This window comes from Felis catus, chromosome C1 (assembly GCF_018350175.1).
Source record: "Felis catus isolate Fca126 chromosome C1, F.catus_Fca126_mat1.0, whole genome shotgun sequence".
NCBI lineage: Eukaryota > Metazoa > Chordata > Mammalia > Carnivora > Felidae > Felis > Felis catus.
The window spans coordinates 220,787,387-220,803,320 of NC_058375.1; the positions used below are offsets into that span (position 1 = coordinate 220,787,387).

The 15,934-nt window shown below is 56.1% G+C and overlaps 1 protein-coding gene across 1 annotated transcript in view; it reads left to right on the plus strand.

The window, feature by feature from the left end:
- CROCC2 (ciliary rootlet coiled-coil, rootletin family member 2) overlaps window positions 1–15,934 on the plus strand; it is a 57,566-nt gene that overhangs the window by 6,954 nt on the left and 34,678 nt on the right. The window contains 10 exon segments of the mRNA XM_045033712.1: window positions 2,258–2,552; window positions 3,096–3,293; window positions 4,924–5,020; window positions 5,100–5,189; window positions 5,348–5,554; window positions 5,873–6,084; window positions 7,258–7,440; window positions 8,207–8,351; window positions 8,768–8,914; window positions 9,112–9,312. Coding sequence (XP_044889647.1) covers window positions 2,258–2,552; window positions 3,096–3,293; window positions 4,924–5,020; window positions 5,100–5,189; window positions 5,348–5,554; window positions 5,873–6,084; window positions 7,258–7,440; window positions 8,207–8,351; window positions 8,768–8,914; window positions 9,112–9,312 — 1,775 coding nt within the window.

The window sequence follows — 15,934 nt, forward strand, 5'->3', positions numbered from 1 at the left end:
AGCGCTTCCCCCTCTGAGCCCTGCCTGTGCTCACGCTCTCTCCTCCCCGACTTGGTGGCTCCGCCCGCAGCCATCTGAACCTTCGTCTGCTTTCCTTGTGTCACCCTGGCTGACATTCTAGATGTTTCTTCAGATGTACCTACTTGGTCAGTAATTTTGTCTTCGGCGTCCGATTTCTGTTGAACCTGCCTGCTTCGCTTAAATCCCAAATACCGTTTTTCATCTTTAAGGATTCTAGTTGATTCCCTTCCAAATACCTTACACTTAACTCATGGTCAAGCTCCCGGTTTACTTGCTGATGCAAATTAGACAGTTATGTTCCGAGCTGTGCCTGATGTTCTGACGTCCAAGTTCCTTAAGGTTAGTGCTGTTTCCTTGTGTCTTTAGTGATTTAAAAAAAAATTTCTTAAACCAAAAGCTGCTTATTTTTCTCGCAACTTTGTGAAAAGTTCTTCAAAACCTAGAGTGGATGCGGCATCTTCCAGAAAGGATTTCCGTTCACTTCTGACAAGTACCCGGGGCTCTAACAGTCTTTGGACCTGTTAGAATTGAAGCAGATTTTCAACCTGAGTTTTTTTTAAACCGCCCAGGTTATGTGAATTCAGGTGGCATAAAGGCTGATGTGTGGTTCCAAATCCAGAGGGGGGATTTTTCTCCTTCCTGTCTTACCATTCAGGCTGCCGTCACAGAACACCACAGACCGGGGGTTGGACAGGGGTGCTATGTTACGCTAACGTTTATCTCTCACGGTTCTGGAAGCAGGAAGGCCGCGATCAAGGTGGGAGACCGTTCAGTGTGTGATGCTCCCCGGGTCGGAGATAGCACCTTCTCCCCGTAACCACACTCGGTGGAGGGGGCGAGGGAGCGCTCTGGGGCCCTTTTATAAGGGCACTAACTCCATCATGAGGGTGGAGCCTGAAAGCCCCACCTCCAAATACAGTCCCACCGGGGATTAGGTTTCCACATAGGATTTCAGGGGACGCAAGCATTCTGTGTCCCCTGTGCCTTCTCACAGTGCCCTGTGGGCAGGGCTGTGAGCACGTGTGAGTGCGGACGTGTGCACCTGTGTGTCCTGCTCAGTCAGCTCCGGCACACCCTCCAGAGAGATCTCACTCACGAGTGTGGGCAGACTCCACCCCTGGATGGGCCCCACGCTTTCCTCTGCATCCCGAGCCCCTGTGGTCAAGGAGGCACGTTCAAGCTGCTCAGTTTGGCAAGAGGCTGGCTGCCGATGTTCCTCTCAAGTTCCTGACCTCGCCGGTTTCTGGCCTCGGTGCTCCTTAGCGTGTGGGTCAGGGGTCCCTGCCCGAGTGCTCCCTACCACGTGGGCCAGCCCAGCCTGCACTCAGGGAGCTGTGAAGCCTGGAATCTGATGTAGCTAATCGCTGTTATCGGACAGGCCCGTCCAGGCATCCGGTACTGCAAGGCATGTCTGATCCCTGCTCTTTGCTGATCCCAATGGGGTTTGGGAGGTGCAGCGCGAGTGCACAGAGGACCCCGGCCCCGGGCACCAAGGGGCTTTCCCTACAGAAGGCATACAGGGCTTGGGTGGGGGGGCGGACCTCAGATGTGGGGTCAGGACAGGGGTTGCAGCAGAGGCTCTGTGAAGGTTGGGGAGTGTGTGGGTCTTGAGAGCTGGGAAAGGTGAGGTCACTCTGTGTCAGGAAGCAGCCAGGCTGCGCTGTGACAGGCAGGGGACGGAGGAGTGTGGGAAAGCACTGGGCATGCGGTGAGCCCTCTGGGGGTCCCGGAAGTCAGCACTCAGGACGCAGCCCAGGGACCAGGGACAGGGAAGGTGGCATGGAGACTCGGGACGCCGGGGCTTCGGCTCAGTTCTCTGAAAGGCTGGTGCCACTGGCCACACATGGCTCTGTCCCGTTCCCGCCTCCACTCTCCCCTCTTCCCCCGCCGCCCCACAGTCCTGCTGTAGCCTCCTGCTCCGCCATTACTCCCCATTCACTCTGCCCCGTCCTAGCGGGCGGCTTCCCCACTGCGTCGCCATGCGCTCTGAGCGGTAGAGGCTTCTGTGTCCCTGGACGTGTTGGGGCCCCCCTAGAGTGAAGCTGCTGTCCTGGTGCTGGAGGAAGGGGGGAAACCTGGCCTCCCCGCCCCCCCCCCCTCATGCTGGGAGTGGGGTGGCTGCTGAGGGTCGCCAAGTACCTCCCACCCCGGCGGGGAGACCAGGCTGGGTGAGTCCCAGGTCGGGGCAGGAGCTGGATGCGGCCCCCTCCCCAGGTCCGCGAGGTGGGGGAGTGAGCACTGCCCCCTGGAGCAGGGGATCTGCACCTTTTGGGAAGACGAGCCCCTGGGAAAAGGGGCTGCAGAGCCACGGGTGATATGGGTGTGCTCCCCACAGAGGATCCGGGAGAGGCGGTGTGGAGAGGCCGGTGGGGTTGCAGGCTGCACTCGCCTCGCACGCCTGAGCAGACTCAGGCCTCTTGCTCGCAGATCCGGCGCCCACGCTCGGGGGGGTCCCAGGACTTCCTCCTCCTGTGGAGACAGGTCACCGCACTCCGCGTACAGCTGGTCGAGCTGCGCACAACCGCGGAGAGGTAACGCCATAGGGTCCACCGGGCGGTGGGGGAGATGGGGCGTCCGGACTTGTCTGGACCTCGCACTGGCCCCACAGGTGCGGTGAACAGACAGGAGGGGCGGGTGGCGGGGGAGAAGCAAGAATGGACAGACCAAGAGGGACAAGGGTGCAGGGGAGAGAGGACAGCGGGGCAGGCCAGCTGGGGGGCCGCCGCAGAGGGGGGAGCTTCAGGGGCCCTGGGATCCCTCCGGCACCTCACACAGGTCTGACCTGGGAGCCTCGAGGTACAAGACAGCACCCCTGTTCGCACAGGGGGAGGCTGAGGGTCAGAGGGCCGGCGTCCTGATGGAGGCAGACAGCCCGCCCGGTCTGGCCTGGCCCAGCCCCTGCTCGCCCTCCCTGGCTGTGACGAGGGGACAGTGCACACCTGGTGGTGGGGGCTTCTCCTGAGGATGGCCGGGGAGGGGGCTGCCGTGGGAGAGGGCGGGCCGATGTGACCGGATCCTGCCCTCCCCCCGGACGGTCCCGAGGCTCAGCAGGGGGTGCTGCTCTGGCCTCCCAGGGCTCTCACCGACATGCGCGCGGAGATGGCCAGGACAGCCGGGCGCCTGCAAACGGCCTGCCTGGCCCTGGGCTCCAGGCTGCGGCTGGCGGCCAGCAGTGCGGCGGGCGCCCTGGAGCAGCGGCTGCGGGACCAGGTGCGGGAGACACTGCAGCTGCAGGGCCGCTGGGACGCAGAGAAGGTGGCGCTCCAGGCCAGGTGGGTGCTGGGGGCCCGAGGGTGGACGGAGGCGGGGGAAGGGCCGCCCCGCCCTGTCCTGTCTCCAGGGCGGCTGCTGGTTCTGAGACTCAGGCCCGTGGCCCGTGCACAGCTTTGCCTCCTGATCTGCACCCAGTATCCTGCTTCTCCCACCCTGCTGGCAGCCCAGGGACGGTCCCCAGGTCACTGGGCTCACGCGACCCTAACCCACCCCCCCGAGGCCAAGGTACAGCTCCCGACATCCGAGGGCTTCCGTGAACACTGCAGCGGGCATGTCTCTGCTGTTCCCAGAAGGGAAACTTTCAGGCCTAAGAGCACCTTCCTGCAAAGGGGGGACGCCTGTTTGAGATAGACCATTTAAGAAGCTGAGGCAGGGGGAGGTGGAGTCTGTGAGTAAGCACAGAAGGTTCTGGACACAGAACCCACGTCTGCAGCTCAGAAATCTCTTGAGAGCAGCTTCAGCAGGAAATGGGGGGACAGCTCCCTGGGGAGGCCTCACCTACCGGCCCCAGGGCACAGTTCCACAGAACCGAGGGGTCTGGGGCTCCCTTGGCCACAAACACCTGCCAGGCCGAGGGGAAGAAAGCTGTCCCGCCCTCTGGGGGTGAGTTGAGTGAAACGAACCCTAACTAGCCCCAAAGGAGCATGGTTGCAGGGCCCGGGGATGCCAGATGGCCCAGCTCAGCCTGCAGGGGCAGCTCTGCCGGGCCTGAGGGGAACACCCCAGGACCACAGGAAGGGAGACCCCAGGGCCACAGGAAGGGAGACCCCGGGGCCAAGGCAGTGAGAGCCAGGGGCCACAGGAAGGGAGACTCCGGGGCCACAGGAAGTGAGAGCCACGGGCCACAGGAAGGGAGACCCCGGGGCCACAGGAAGTGAGAGCCAGGGGCCACAGGAGGTGAGAGCTAGGGGCCACAGGAGATGAGAGCCAGGGGGCCACAGGAAGGGAGACCCCGGGGCCAAGGAAGTGAGAGCCAGGGGCCACAGGAAGGGAGACCCCGGGGCCACAGGAAGGGAGACCCCGGGGCCACAGGAAGGGAGAGCCAGGGGCCACAGGGAGACTCCAGGGCCACAGGAAGTGAGAGCCACAGGCCACAGGAAGGGAGACCCCAGGGCCACAGGAAAGGACAGCCGGGGGCCACAGCGGGGAGACCCAGGGGCCACAGAGGGGAGATCCAGGTCTTTGAGAAGAAGGTGGCTCCCGGGCAGGAAGGGACAATAACGTCACCTGCTGTTAGACTTACAGCACTGGACGTGATCCAGGCAGAGGAAGCCGCTGGGCCAAGGGCCCAGAAGTGGCTGCTTGCATCTGTTGTCCCCTATGGTCAGGGGCAAAGCCTCAGGAAGCCACTGGCCATGAAGCTGGAGGGCAGAGCCAGGGTCAGGGTGAGGGTCTTGAATGCTGAACTCTCATTCTGCACTTGGCTCCAGAGACAGTGGGGGCCACCGAAGGCTCTAGAGCAGAAGAGAAGCGTCTGATCGGACAAGGGACCAAGGCCCACTCAGACAGAGGCGGCCACAGCACAGGAGGGATCTGGACACCGCCTGGACATCTTCGGGGCCCACGTATGCTCTGGGCTTTGTTCTCTGCTCTGACAACCCCTCCCCCCAACGCCCGACTCTTCTCCAGACTCTCTGAGCAGACGCTGCTGGTGGAGAAGCTCACAGAACAAAACTCGAAGAAGGAGAGAACCATCTCTTCCCTCAAAATGGATGTCCAGAAACTGGTGCGTGGGGCTGAGAAGAGGCAGGTGCAGGGCGGGGGTCCACCTGCCGGCCCCGCTGAGGAGTCTGCTCCGGCCGCAGGAGTCCCGGCGCAGCGGAGGCCAGCGGGCAGCGGACACTCTGGAGGACCAAGTTGAAGCCCTACAGCGTGTCTTGAAGAGCATCACAGAGGTGCTGGCCCATCTTGGTCCTTCCCGCGGTAAAGCAGAGCATGAACCGTAGGATCCCGATGGTCCCAGCTGAGCCCTGACGTCGTGATCTGGAAGGTCCCCATGTGGCCACAGCCCTGAGCTCTCTCCCCTCCGTCCCTTCCTCTCTGAACCCTGAAGGTGGCCCAGGAAGACGCAGGGTGCCCGGAGCGGGCGTGCAGCGGCGGTCCCGAAGCTCAGGAGGCACAGGGCCAAGTGCGGAGGCCCGGGAGCTCTGCGTCCCCCCACCGCGGGGTGTCCCCAACGCGGGCCCACGCCCTGGACGCCCTGCACCCCGCACTGCAGGCTGTGCACGCGGCTATCGAGAGGTGGCGGCTGCTGGAGCAGGTGGGCGGCCTCAGTCCACACGGGCCCCGGAGGCGAAGCAGTGGCCTCGTCTCCACCAGGCGCAGCTTTGAAACCCAGGCCGGAAGTGCCATTACAGGGCCTGCTGGTGGCTCGCCCTGGGGCCACAGGAAGGGGGACCTGGGTGCCCCAGACGGGAGCCAGGGGTCTTTGAGAGGAAGGGTCTCCGCGTGGCCTGCCCCCAAGCCCTACAGTCCCAGGGAGGGGGTCCGCATCTTAAGCGCATCTTTTCTGGGGGAGTCTGTGGTCAAGGCCTACGCAGGCCAGAGTGACTCACGCCGCACCCCCTCCTCGGGGCAGGAGCTGCGCCTGCAGCTGGGGTCCTCCCAGGCGGTGGCAGCCAGGCTCCGGGAGCAGCTGTCGGAGGCCCAGCGGGAGCTGCAGGCCGCAAGGAGGCTCCTACAGGAGCGGGCGCAGGAGCAGGTGCGGGAGCCCGAGGACCTCCTGCGCGAGCTGGAGGCGCAGAGCCGCGAGGCACAGCGCTGCAGGGAGTCCAGCGAGCTCTTGCAAAGGTGACCGGAGGGCTGAGCCCTTGTGCGGGGACAAGGCCAGGCCAAGGGAGGTGGCCTTGCCAGGCGCAGTTTCTGTCCTGGGGATGGGACCCTCTTTGTGGCCTGTGGGCAGGCCTTATGGGGGAAGGGACCTCCCCGGGGAGGCCCCTTCTCTGCGCGGCCTGACTGCCCTCAGTGCTGAGACAGGAGGTCTGAGGAAAACAGAGCCCCAGCCCTCCTCCAGAGGCGCCCAGGGAAAGACCAGCAGAGGAGCTGGCCTGGTGGGGGCATGGCACCACAGGGGGCTGTGGAGGGCTCCCTGGAGGGTGGACGCCTTCCCAGGGGCAGATGGGAGCAGAGGTGGGAGCGCAAAACCGCGAGAGCAGGGTGAGGTTGATGTGGGCCATCACTCTGACGAGCAGAGGGCCGTGGGGCCCTGGGGGCGTTTAGCAGGGGCACGGCCTTCTAAACCCATGGCTTGGAAGGGCTGGTCTGGCTGCTGGCGGCCAAGCTGCAGCATCCGGGGACAGGTGGGCAGGCCAGGGTGGGGCCCCCTGTGTAGGGAGGAGGAGGAGGGGCCGGATCCAAGGGGCACTCGGGAAATGGAAGCTTCAGGGGAGAGGTCCCGAGGGGGAGCAACTAAGATTCAGATTCCCGGATGATGGGTGGCAGCGGAGAGGGCTCAGGGATGGGTCAGCCAGCGAGCACAGCTTTGCACAGGTGCTAGATCTCAAGGGCCTGGGGCCCCCGTCAGGGCGAGGTGAACAGGACAAGCCGATGTGGAATTTGGGGAGATACCAGGCAGAGGAGGGGACCCTTCCTTCCAGCTGAGTTCTGCAAGGACTAGCTGAGCTTGGACCGTGGTGGCTGAGGGCTGAGCACAGGACGTACCAGGCGGCAAGACCCCTGATTGCTTTCGGGCCCGCACAACCTCCAGGAGGGGACAGGCCCACCAGGGGCCACCCCAGTATGGAAGGCTGGCTGGGGCTGGGGACGCTTGGGTCTCTCTCGCTCCCCACCTCGCTTCCCCAGGCTGCTGCCCTGAGCGGCCCCCGGGGTCAGGTGCCCACCTTGCCCTGTCCGTGCTCCTGGCACCCGGCCAAGGCTTGACTATGCCCAGTGAGGGTCCCTCGGCTCCCCTTCCCTGGACCCATGTCCTGGGGCTGCCCCAACCTCTGCCTCCCCTGCTCCCAGAGAGAAAAGGGCTCTGGAAACGGCGGTGGAGGAGATGAGAGGGAAGGCGGCCTGTGCAGACGCAGAGAAGCAGAGGCTGGAAGCCGAGAACACGGAGCTGCACAGGAGCCTCCTGCTGTGGGCGGAACAGAAGGAAGAGCTGGTGCAGCAGGGCAAGAGGGGCCGCCGGGAGCTGGAGACCAGGTGGGCGGGGCCGCGGGGAGCTGGAGACCAGGTGGGCGGGGCCGCGGGGAGCTGGAGACCAGGCGGGCGGGGCCGCGGGGAGCTGGAGACCAGGTGGGCGGGGCCGCGGAGAGCTGGACACCAGGTGGGCGGGGCCGCGGGGAGCTGGGGACCAGGTGGGCGGGGCCGCGGGGAGCTGGAGACCAAGTGGGCGGGGCCGCGGGGAGCTGGGGTCCAGGTGGGCGGGGCCGCGGAGAGCTGGAGACCAGGTGGGCGGGGCCGCGGGGAGCTGGAGACCAGGTGGGCTGGGGCGGGTGAGGGGGGGCGCATCACGCCCCTCAGCCTCAGTGTCCCCCACCACCAACAGGGCCACCCCTTTCCCAGGCTCATCTACAGGAGAGAGGGTGCCTGATGGGGCGGCAGGGGCAAAGTGTTCTCCAGACTCCTCCAGGCTGGGCCATCACCCCACACCCACACACCTGCCCCGACGTCCTGCCCCAGGCGACTCCCCACCCCTCGGGGGCAGATCTACCATCCTGGGCCCAGCAGAGATGGGTGCCATGAGCCGTGCGTGCACACGCACACACACTCCTCACCCTGGGTGTCAGGGTACGGACCAAGAACACCACCGCACCCCCAGCCCTGAAGCAGGACCCACGAACCCCCTGGCCCTGCAGGGGCTCCTGGGCTGCGAGGGAGCTGCAGGTCATCACCCCGCCCATTGCGCCCCCTCCATCTTGCCCTGAAGTGACCTCACACTCTCTGCCCTCTGGTTTCCGGACCTCAGTCAAGGGCGTCTGGAGCAGCTGGAGGAGAAGGTCTCAGGGCTCAAGAAGGAGCTGGTGTCCGCCCAGGAGGCGCTGAACTCGGCCCGGCTGCAGAGGGACGTTCTGGAGAGCGAGAGGGAGGGTCTGCACAGAGCCCTGGCCCGGGTACACTTCCATGCCTGGCCCTCTGCCACCATCTGCTGGGGCCCCCCTCCCCCCACTCACTTGTCTCCTCCCGCTCCTGCGGCCTCAGTCCATCCCCAGAGTTCCCAAAGCCACCTGGGGGAAGGGGGGGCTCCTGGGCCTCCAGGCAGTGGGCACCGGCCTACCCTCCCTGACCCCTAGCCACACCCGCCTCTCTGTGCCCTCTCCCTTGGTCACCCTGCCACCTCTCCTGGATGCAGCCTGACTACCCAGGGGCCCATCGTGTGTCTCAGAGGCCCCCCCACCCTGCCCCACCCAGAGCTTCGGCTCGCAGGCCTCCCTCCACAACGCGGGGCTCGCTCCCTTCCCAGCACCGACAGCTCTGACGTGTCAGGGTGACAGCCGCCCTCCCCCCCCCCCCCCCCCCCCCGCCCCAGGCCGAGTCCAGCAACACTGACCTGGAGCTGCTGGTGACCCGGCTGAAGTCGGAGGGTGTGGAGCAAAGGGACTCCCTGGCCAAGATGGCCGCCCTGACGGAGGGGCTGGCTCGGGACAAAGGCGCCCTGGGCCACCAGGTCCTGCAGGTGAGGCGAGGGGCCCGGGCTGGCCGTGTGGCTGAGCGACCCCGCGTCTCCACTCCTCCATTCCCGCGCGGAGAGCGGGTGTGGGGGAGAGGCCCAGGGGCACAGGGGTGCCTGCCAGGCCCGCGGGACTGAGGGTGCGCGTGGCGCGCGGCGCACGGGCCTGGACGCGGACCCCTCCCTGTCCCCACCCGCGGCAGCTGGAGCAGGAGCGGGAGCGGCTGCGGGAGCGGCAGAAGGCTCTGGAGCAGGAGCGGGCGGGTGCCCTGGAGCGGCTGGCGCGGGCGGAGCAGCAGCTGGGGCCGGCGCAGCAGGCCTGCGGGCGCCTGGAGGAGCGGCTGCAGGGGCGGGAGGCCGCCTTCGAGCGCCAGAGGGCCCGGCTGCAGGAGCAGGTGGGCCAGGTGAGGCGTCCGCGGGGCTGCCCCTGCCCCTCTGGGGTGTGGAGGGTCACGGGGCACCTTCAGAAGTCCGGCGGGCTCGGGGCACCAGGGACTTCCGGCTGCAAAGCTAACAGCCTTGGCTAGACTCAAAGCCGGCGTCGAAGAGGGCTCCCCGGAGGTGGTGGCAGCGGTGGCGGAAGTGGGGGGGGGGTTGGTAGAGGGTAGAGACGGGGGATGGGGGGAGGGGAGCTGCAGAGGACGCTTACATAGGGCCTGCCCCTGGCCCCTGGTTTCCACACGCTTGGGGGTCAAGGGCTTCACGGCTTCCCTCTTTGTGCCGTTTCTCTCCTCCCGGACCACGTCCCCACCTGCCGTGGGCTCGTTCACCGACGCGGCATTCTCGGACCTTCTGCGGACGCCAGGCTCTGGCCCAGCACGGGCTCCGGGGAGCGCCACTGAGCGGGGTTGCTTAATTCTAGTCCCAGCGCGTTGTCCCGGGTGGAGCCCTGCGCTGGCAGCCTTGTGCCCCGGCGGCATTCAGACCGCATGTCCCCTGCCTCCCCTGGGACTCGGCTCGGCCTCCCTCAGTGTCTCAGGCTCTGTCCCATCTCTTCCGCTCGGTCGCCGGTTCCCCCTTCTTTCACTGAAGTGTGAGTTACACTCAGGGAGCCCGTGCACGGTTCAGCGAGTTGTGACGGTTGTGTGCATCGTGCAGCAAGCCCCCAGGAGACGTGGACGGTCTCCCCTGGCCCCGGGGTCAGCACCGTCCCAGGCAGCCTCTGCTCTGACGTGCCCCCCCACCCCCCGCAGCCTCCCACACTGGCTTCACCTGTGGCAGAACCGCAGGTTTTGCGTCCACCTTCTCTCTCAAGGGGATGTCTTTGCAAGTTCTGACATTGTTAGGTGTATCAAGGGGGGGGGGGCTGACAGCACAGTAATATTCCTTTGTACAAATAAACCACATTCACTCACCCATTTACTTGCTGCTGGACATTTGGGTTGTTTCCAGTTTGGGGCTGTAATGGACAAGACTGCTGTGAACATTGGTGCACAAGTTATGTACATACTTGGGAGTGAAATTGTCCGGTGCTAGGTGTGCATTGAACTTAATAAGAAACAGCTGAACAACTTCCAAAGCGATTGTATTACTTTATTCTACTGCCAGCAGCACAGTGTGGGGGGGATGAGGGGGTTCCAGGTGCTCCTCAGACTTGTCAACGTTTGGCATCATCAGTTTTTGCTTTTTAGCTATTCTGTGTGTGTGAAGCTAGGTACCGTTGTGGTTTTAATTCTCATTTCCTGGATAACAAATGATGTTGAGCACATTTTCATATGCTTATTGGAAATTTGTATACCTTATTTTGTCAAGTGTCTGTTCGAGTCTTTTGCCCATTTTTTAGTGTGTGTGTGTGTGTGTGTGTGTGTGTGTGTGTGTGTGTTTTGGCTCCGGACGTATAGGAAGTCTTCACATATCCTGAACACGAGTACTCTGTCAGATGGATGTACTTAGAAGAGTTTACTCAAGTTCGTGACTTGCCTATGCATTTTCTTAGTGCTGTTTTTGATGGACAGAAAATTTTAACTTTGGCGAAATCCAACTTGCCAAGTTTTAAAAAAATGTATGCCTAGTATTTTCTAGGTGCTGCTGACACATTTCTGTGTAGGGCAAGGGGAAGAAAAGACCCTCCGGTGTTTTCACCTGGTTCTTACGTGTAGGTCTGTGATCGCTTCATGTTGATCTTTCCGTATGGCAGTGGCTCTGAAAGTGTGTTCCCTAGACCAGCGGCATCAGCATCACCCGGGAACTAGACAGAAATGCAGATTCGTAAAATTCCCCACTCAGAATCTACTGAATCAGTCAGTTAAGCGTCCAACTTCAGCTCAGGTCACGATCTCACGGTTTGTGAGTTCAGGCCCCACATCGGGCTCTGTGCTGACCGCTCAGAGCCTGGAGCCTGCTTCAGATTCTGTGTTTCCTTTTCTCTCTGCCTCTTCCCTCCTCAAGCTCTGTCTCTCTCTCTCAAAAATAAATAAACATTAAAACAAAATTTTAAAAACCCCAACCGAATCAGGAACTCCAGGATGGGTGGCAGAAATGTGGATTTTCAGAAACCCTCCAGGTGATTCTGATGCATACAAAAGTGTGAGGACCGCAGGTATGTCATGTGAAGTAGGCATTGAAGTCTGTTATGTTTCAGATGAATATCCAATTGTTCCAGCACCAGTTTTTACAGACTGTCCTTTCGCCCTTGAATTACCTGAGTAATTACCTGACTTGCTGAAAGTAAACCGATCATATATATGTGTGTATGTGCACAGATCAGATTGTCGATCAGTACAAATCAATCTGTTCCTTCTTTCCCCAAAACCACACTGTCTTGGTTACTGTAGCTTTTCAATAAGTCTGGAAATTAAGTAGTGTGACTCCTCCAATCTTATTCTTCCTTTTCAAATGGTTTTCACTGCTCTAATTTTTTTTACATATCCATACATTTCAGAATCAGCTTGTGAATTTTTGTCCCCCGCAAAACCCTCCTAGGTCCTTGATTGGGATTGTGTTGACTCCATAGGTCAGTTTTAGAAGACTGGACACCTTCACGACATTGAGGTGTCCATCCACGAAAATGTGGTATATCTCTCTTTCTTTACTTAGTTCTCTCAGCTGTGTTTTGTGCTCAGTGTAGGGGTCTTGCACACATTTGATTACATTAATTCTTGAGCTTGATATTGTGAATTGCCTTGTTGTTTTAATTTTATTTTTCTGGTGTTCATTACTAGTGTATGGGATACAGTCTCATCTAGGAACTTTAAGTCATGCGACCTTGACAAAGTCACTCATGAGTGCCAGGCTGTTACATGCTCGTAATCATGGCATTTGTGGATAGCCAAAAAAAGAATAGTTTTACTTTCTTTCTGATCTTGGTGACTTTTATTTCTTTTTCTCTTGATGCACTGACTAAAGAGCCACAGCACAAAGTTGAAAAGAAACGGTGAGAGTGGCCATGTTTTCACCGATCCCAGTCATGGTGAAGGAATTCAGTCTTCCACCATCATGGATGATGTTCTCTGTAGGCTTTTCACGGATCCCCCTTATTACACTAAGGATGTTCCCTTTCATTTCTAGTGTGATGACAGGATTGTTTTTTTAATCTTAGATGAGTTTTGAATTTTTTAACATTTTTTTAAAGTACTTATTCATTTTTGAGAGAGAGAGAGACAGACAGAGAATCCAAAGCAGACTCCAGACTCTGAGCTGTCAGCACAGAGCCCGACATGGGGCTCAAGCCCACGAACCATGAGATCATGACCCGAGCTGAAGTTGGACGCCCAACTGACTGAGCCACCAAGGTGCCCTGAATCTTGAATTCCTTTAACTGCTTTTATTTTATAAAGTGATAATATCATTGTTCTCCTCATTCTGTTAATGTGGTGGATTATAGGGGCTCATGTTTTTAATGTCACAACAACCTTGCATACCTGAGATAAAGCCTACTTGGCCATAAGTTAATAGCCTTTTTATATATTTTTGGATTCAGTTTAATAACATTTTGTGAAGGATTTTTGCATTGATATTCACGAGGACTATTCGTCTGTGATTTTCTTTTCTCATAGTGTTTTTCTCAGTTTTGGAACCAGGGACTCATAAAAGAAGTTGGGAAATTTATTTACCTCTTGAACGTGTTTTGACATTGGTGTTGTTTCTTCCCTAAATGTTAGTAGAATTTGCTAGTGAAGTCATTTCAGTCTGACATTTCCCTTGTGAGAAAAGTTTTGATAAGGAATTCAAGTTCTGAAACAAATGTAGCATTCCTCTGCTCTCTGTACCTTCACTACCGTGCGGTTCAAGCTATCTTCTCATTCCCCGTGTGACTTCTCTTTTGGCCTGTGTCTTATTGAGGTACATTGCCTAACTCCCAAACACGGGGATTTTCCTGTGTTTGGAAATACCTACTTGTTACCCATTTCTAATATAATCCCGTTGTGATCAGAAAACATACTCCATGTTATTTGAATAGATCTAAAGGTACTGAGGCACGTTTTATGGCCCATCGTATCTTGTTGAGCATCCCATGCTCATGTGAGAAGGGTGTGCACCGTGCCACTGATGGATGGAGAGTCTGTGAATATCAATTAGGTCAAGTATTCTTTAAAACTTCCATGTCCTCACTGTTTTGGGGTTTGTTTTTTTGTCTTATATGTTTTACTTGGCTGGTTGTTTTTGTCCCCTTGTTTTAATCATTAGTACTGGAAGGGCATTAAAATCTCCATCTATGATTGTAGGATTGTCTATTTCAGCCTTTAGTCCTGTCCACTTTTGCCTCATGTTTTGAATTCCTATTATTAGGTGTATACACATTAAGTAGTTCATGTCTTCATGATGCATTAACTTTTCATTGTTATAAAACATTCCCTCTTATCTCTTTTTCTAGATACCTACTTTTTGTGATATTGATTTAGCCATACCAGTTTTGTCATGCTAAGCGTTTTCATTGTATATGTTTCCATATGTTTACTTTCAATTTCTCAGTTTCTGTGTATTTAAAGTGTGTTTCTTATAAAAAGCATATTATTGGGTCTTGCTTTTATTGTTACTCTGACAGTCTCTACCAATTAGTTGGAGTGATTGTACCATTTACATTTAGTGTAACCATTGATATGTTGGGTTGAAACATCTTTGTATTTGTTTTCTTGGTATTTGTTTTCTATTTGTCTCATTAAAAAAAAAACATTTTACTTTCCTCCCTTCTGGCCTTTTTTGAGTTAGTTATGTATTTATGTAGAATTGCATTTTGTGTTGTCTGTTGATGTTTCTAAGCTATAGTTCTTTTCCTTATTATTTTAGTAATCACTGTAAAATTATGATATGCATTGTTCATATTTAAATAATATTTTAGTACTTCAAAAACAATTTAAGACCCTCCCAGCAATGTATTACATTTACCCCTCTCATCCTTTGTGCTCTTCACGCTATGTATTTTGTTTCTACATGTGCTATTATAAACCCTACCATATATTATTACAATTTTTGCTTTACACAGTCACACACACACACACAAACATACACACACACACACACACACATGCACGCACTCCAGTTATCTGGCAAAATTCTTTATCTGCATAGGTATATTAAGTGTAATCTTTTTCAAGTCTTTTTCTGATAACTCCATTATCTAGATCCCCTAATGGCTCTCTTTCTATTATCTTTCATCTCTTGGCTTTCAGTCATTTGTCTTGCCTGCTGATATCCATAATAGAATATATTGAATAAGACTTTATGTTTTTGTAGGGATAACTTGAGGCTCTGAATGATACCAACTTTTTCCAGAGGGAATTTGTTTTGATCTTGGGAAATCAAAACAGGGGCAGATCAGTTTTATCCAGTCCTGGATCAAGCTGGTTTGTAACTGGGGTTCAGTCTTTTGTGAGGAGCAATCTATTTCCCGTGCACCCCGGAGTATAACATAGCTCTCTTGTCTCCTAGCTGGAAGTGTGGGGTGTTGACCAGGGCCTCCATCTTTTGGTGAGCCCTAACTGCAGATTTTGTTTCTCAGTTCTGTAAGACTGCCCGAAGTTCTACCTGACTTCTCAGACTCTCACCTGCCATTTCTCATTCACATTCATGGTCCCTTGACCCTGTACTTCTTGGGAGTTATTAAAAAAAAAAAAAAAGCAATAAAAAAAAACCAATATAGAATCTGAGTCTCCCCTCCTTTCTGATGTTTTCTGTTTTCTCCTCTCAAACCCCACCTGCTTTGGTAGCTTTGAATGACACGTTAGGTCTCCCTGATCTTATAAGCCCATTGAAACCATAAGCCAAGTTCCCAGACTTTTAGCCAAGGCTTTATGCATGGCTGCTAAGGCTCTGGGCCTTGCACGACTTGGGATCTGGAGAATACCTCAAGGAAGCTATGTGATGAAGTGCTGGGCTCAGCTGGATACATGTCTCCTTGGCTCTTGGCTACTTGGCATCTCTTATGCCCTCAGTTATATTAGACATACATCGTATAGATTTTCTATCTGTTCCAGGTGGGAGGGTGGGTCTCTAACAACCTCCCTTATCATTACAGAAGCAGGAAGTTCTGGTCTTTATGTTTGAAAAATATTTTTACCGGCCATGGAATACTAGGATGGCCATTATTTCCTTCAGCATTTTGATGAATTCATCCACCATCTTCTGACTTTCATTGTTGCTGTTTAGAAGTCAAATATCAGTCTTACTGTTGCTCATTTTAAGGCAATGTGTGTTGTCCCCTGATTGTAAAAGATATATTTCTTCATCTTTGGTATTCAGGAACTTTAGTATACTCTACGTACTGTTTTCTTTGTACTTATCCTATTGGAGGATTGTGGCTCATTTTAAATCTGTGGCTTGATGTATTTTATTAGATTTGGGAAATTCTTGTGCAGTGTCTGTTCAAATATTCTCTCTCCTTTCCTTCTGTGACTCTAATTGTACATATGTTGGACCTTTTTACTTTGTCCCATAAGTCTATTACACTCTCTTCTGTGTTCTTCCTCCTTTTTTCTCTTCATGATTCAGTCCGAACACATTCTTTTGTCTATCTTCCAGATTATTAGTTCTCTTTTCCATCTAAGCTGGCATTGAACTCATACATTTATTAATTTTGCTTATTGTATT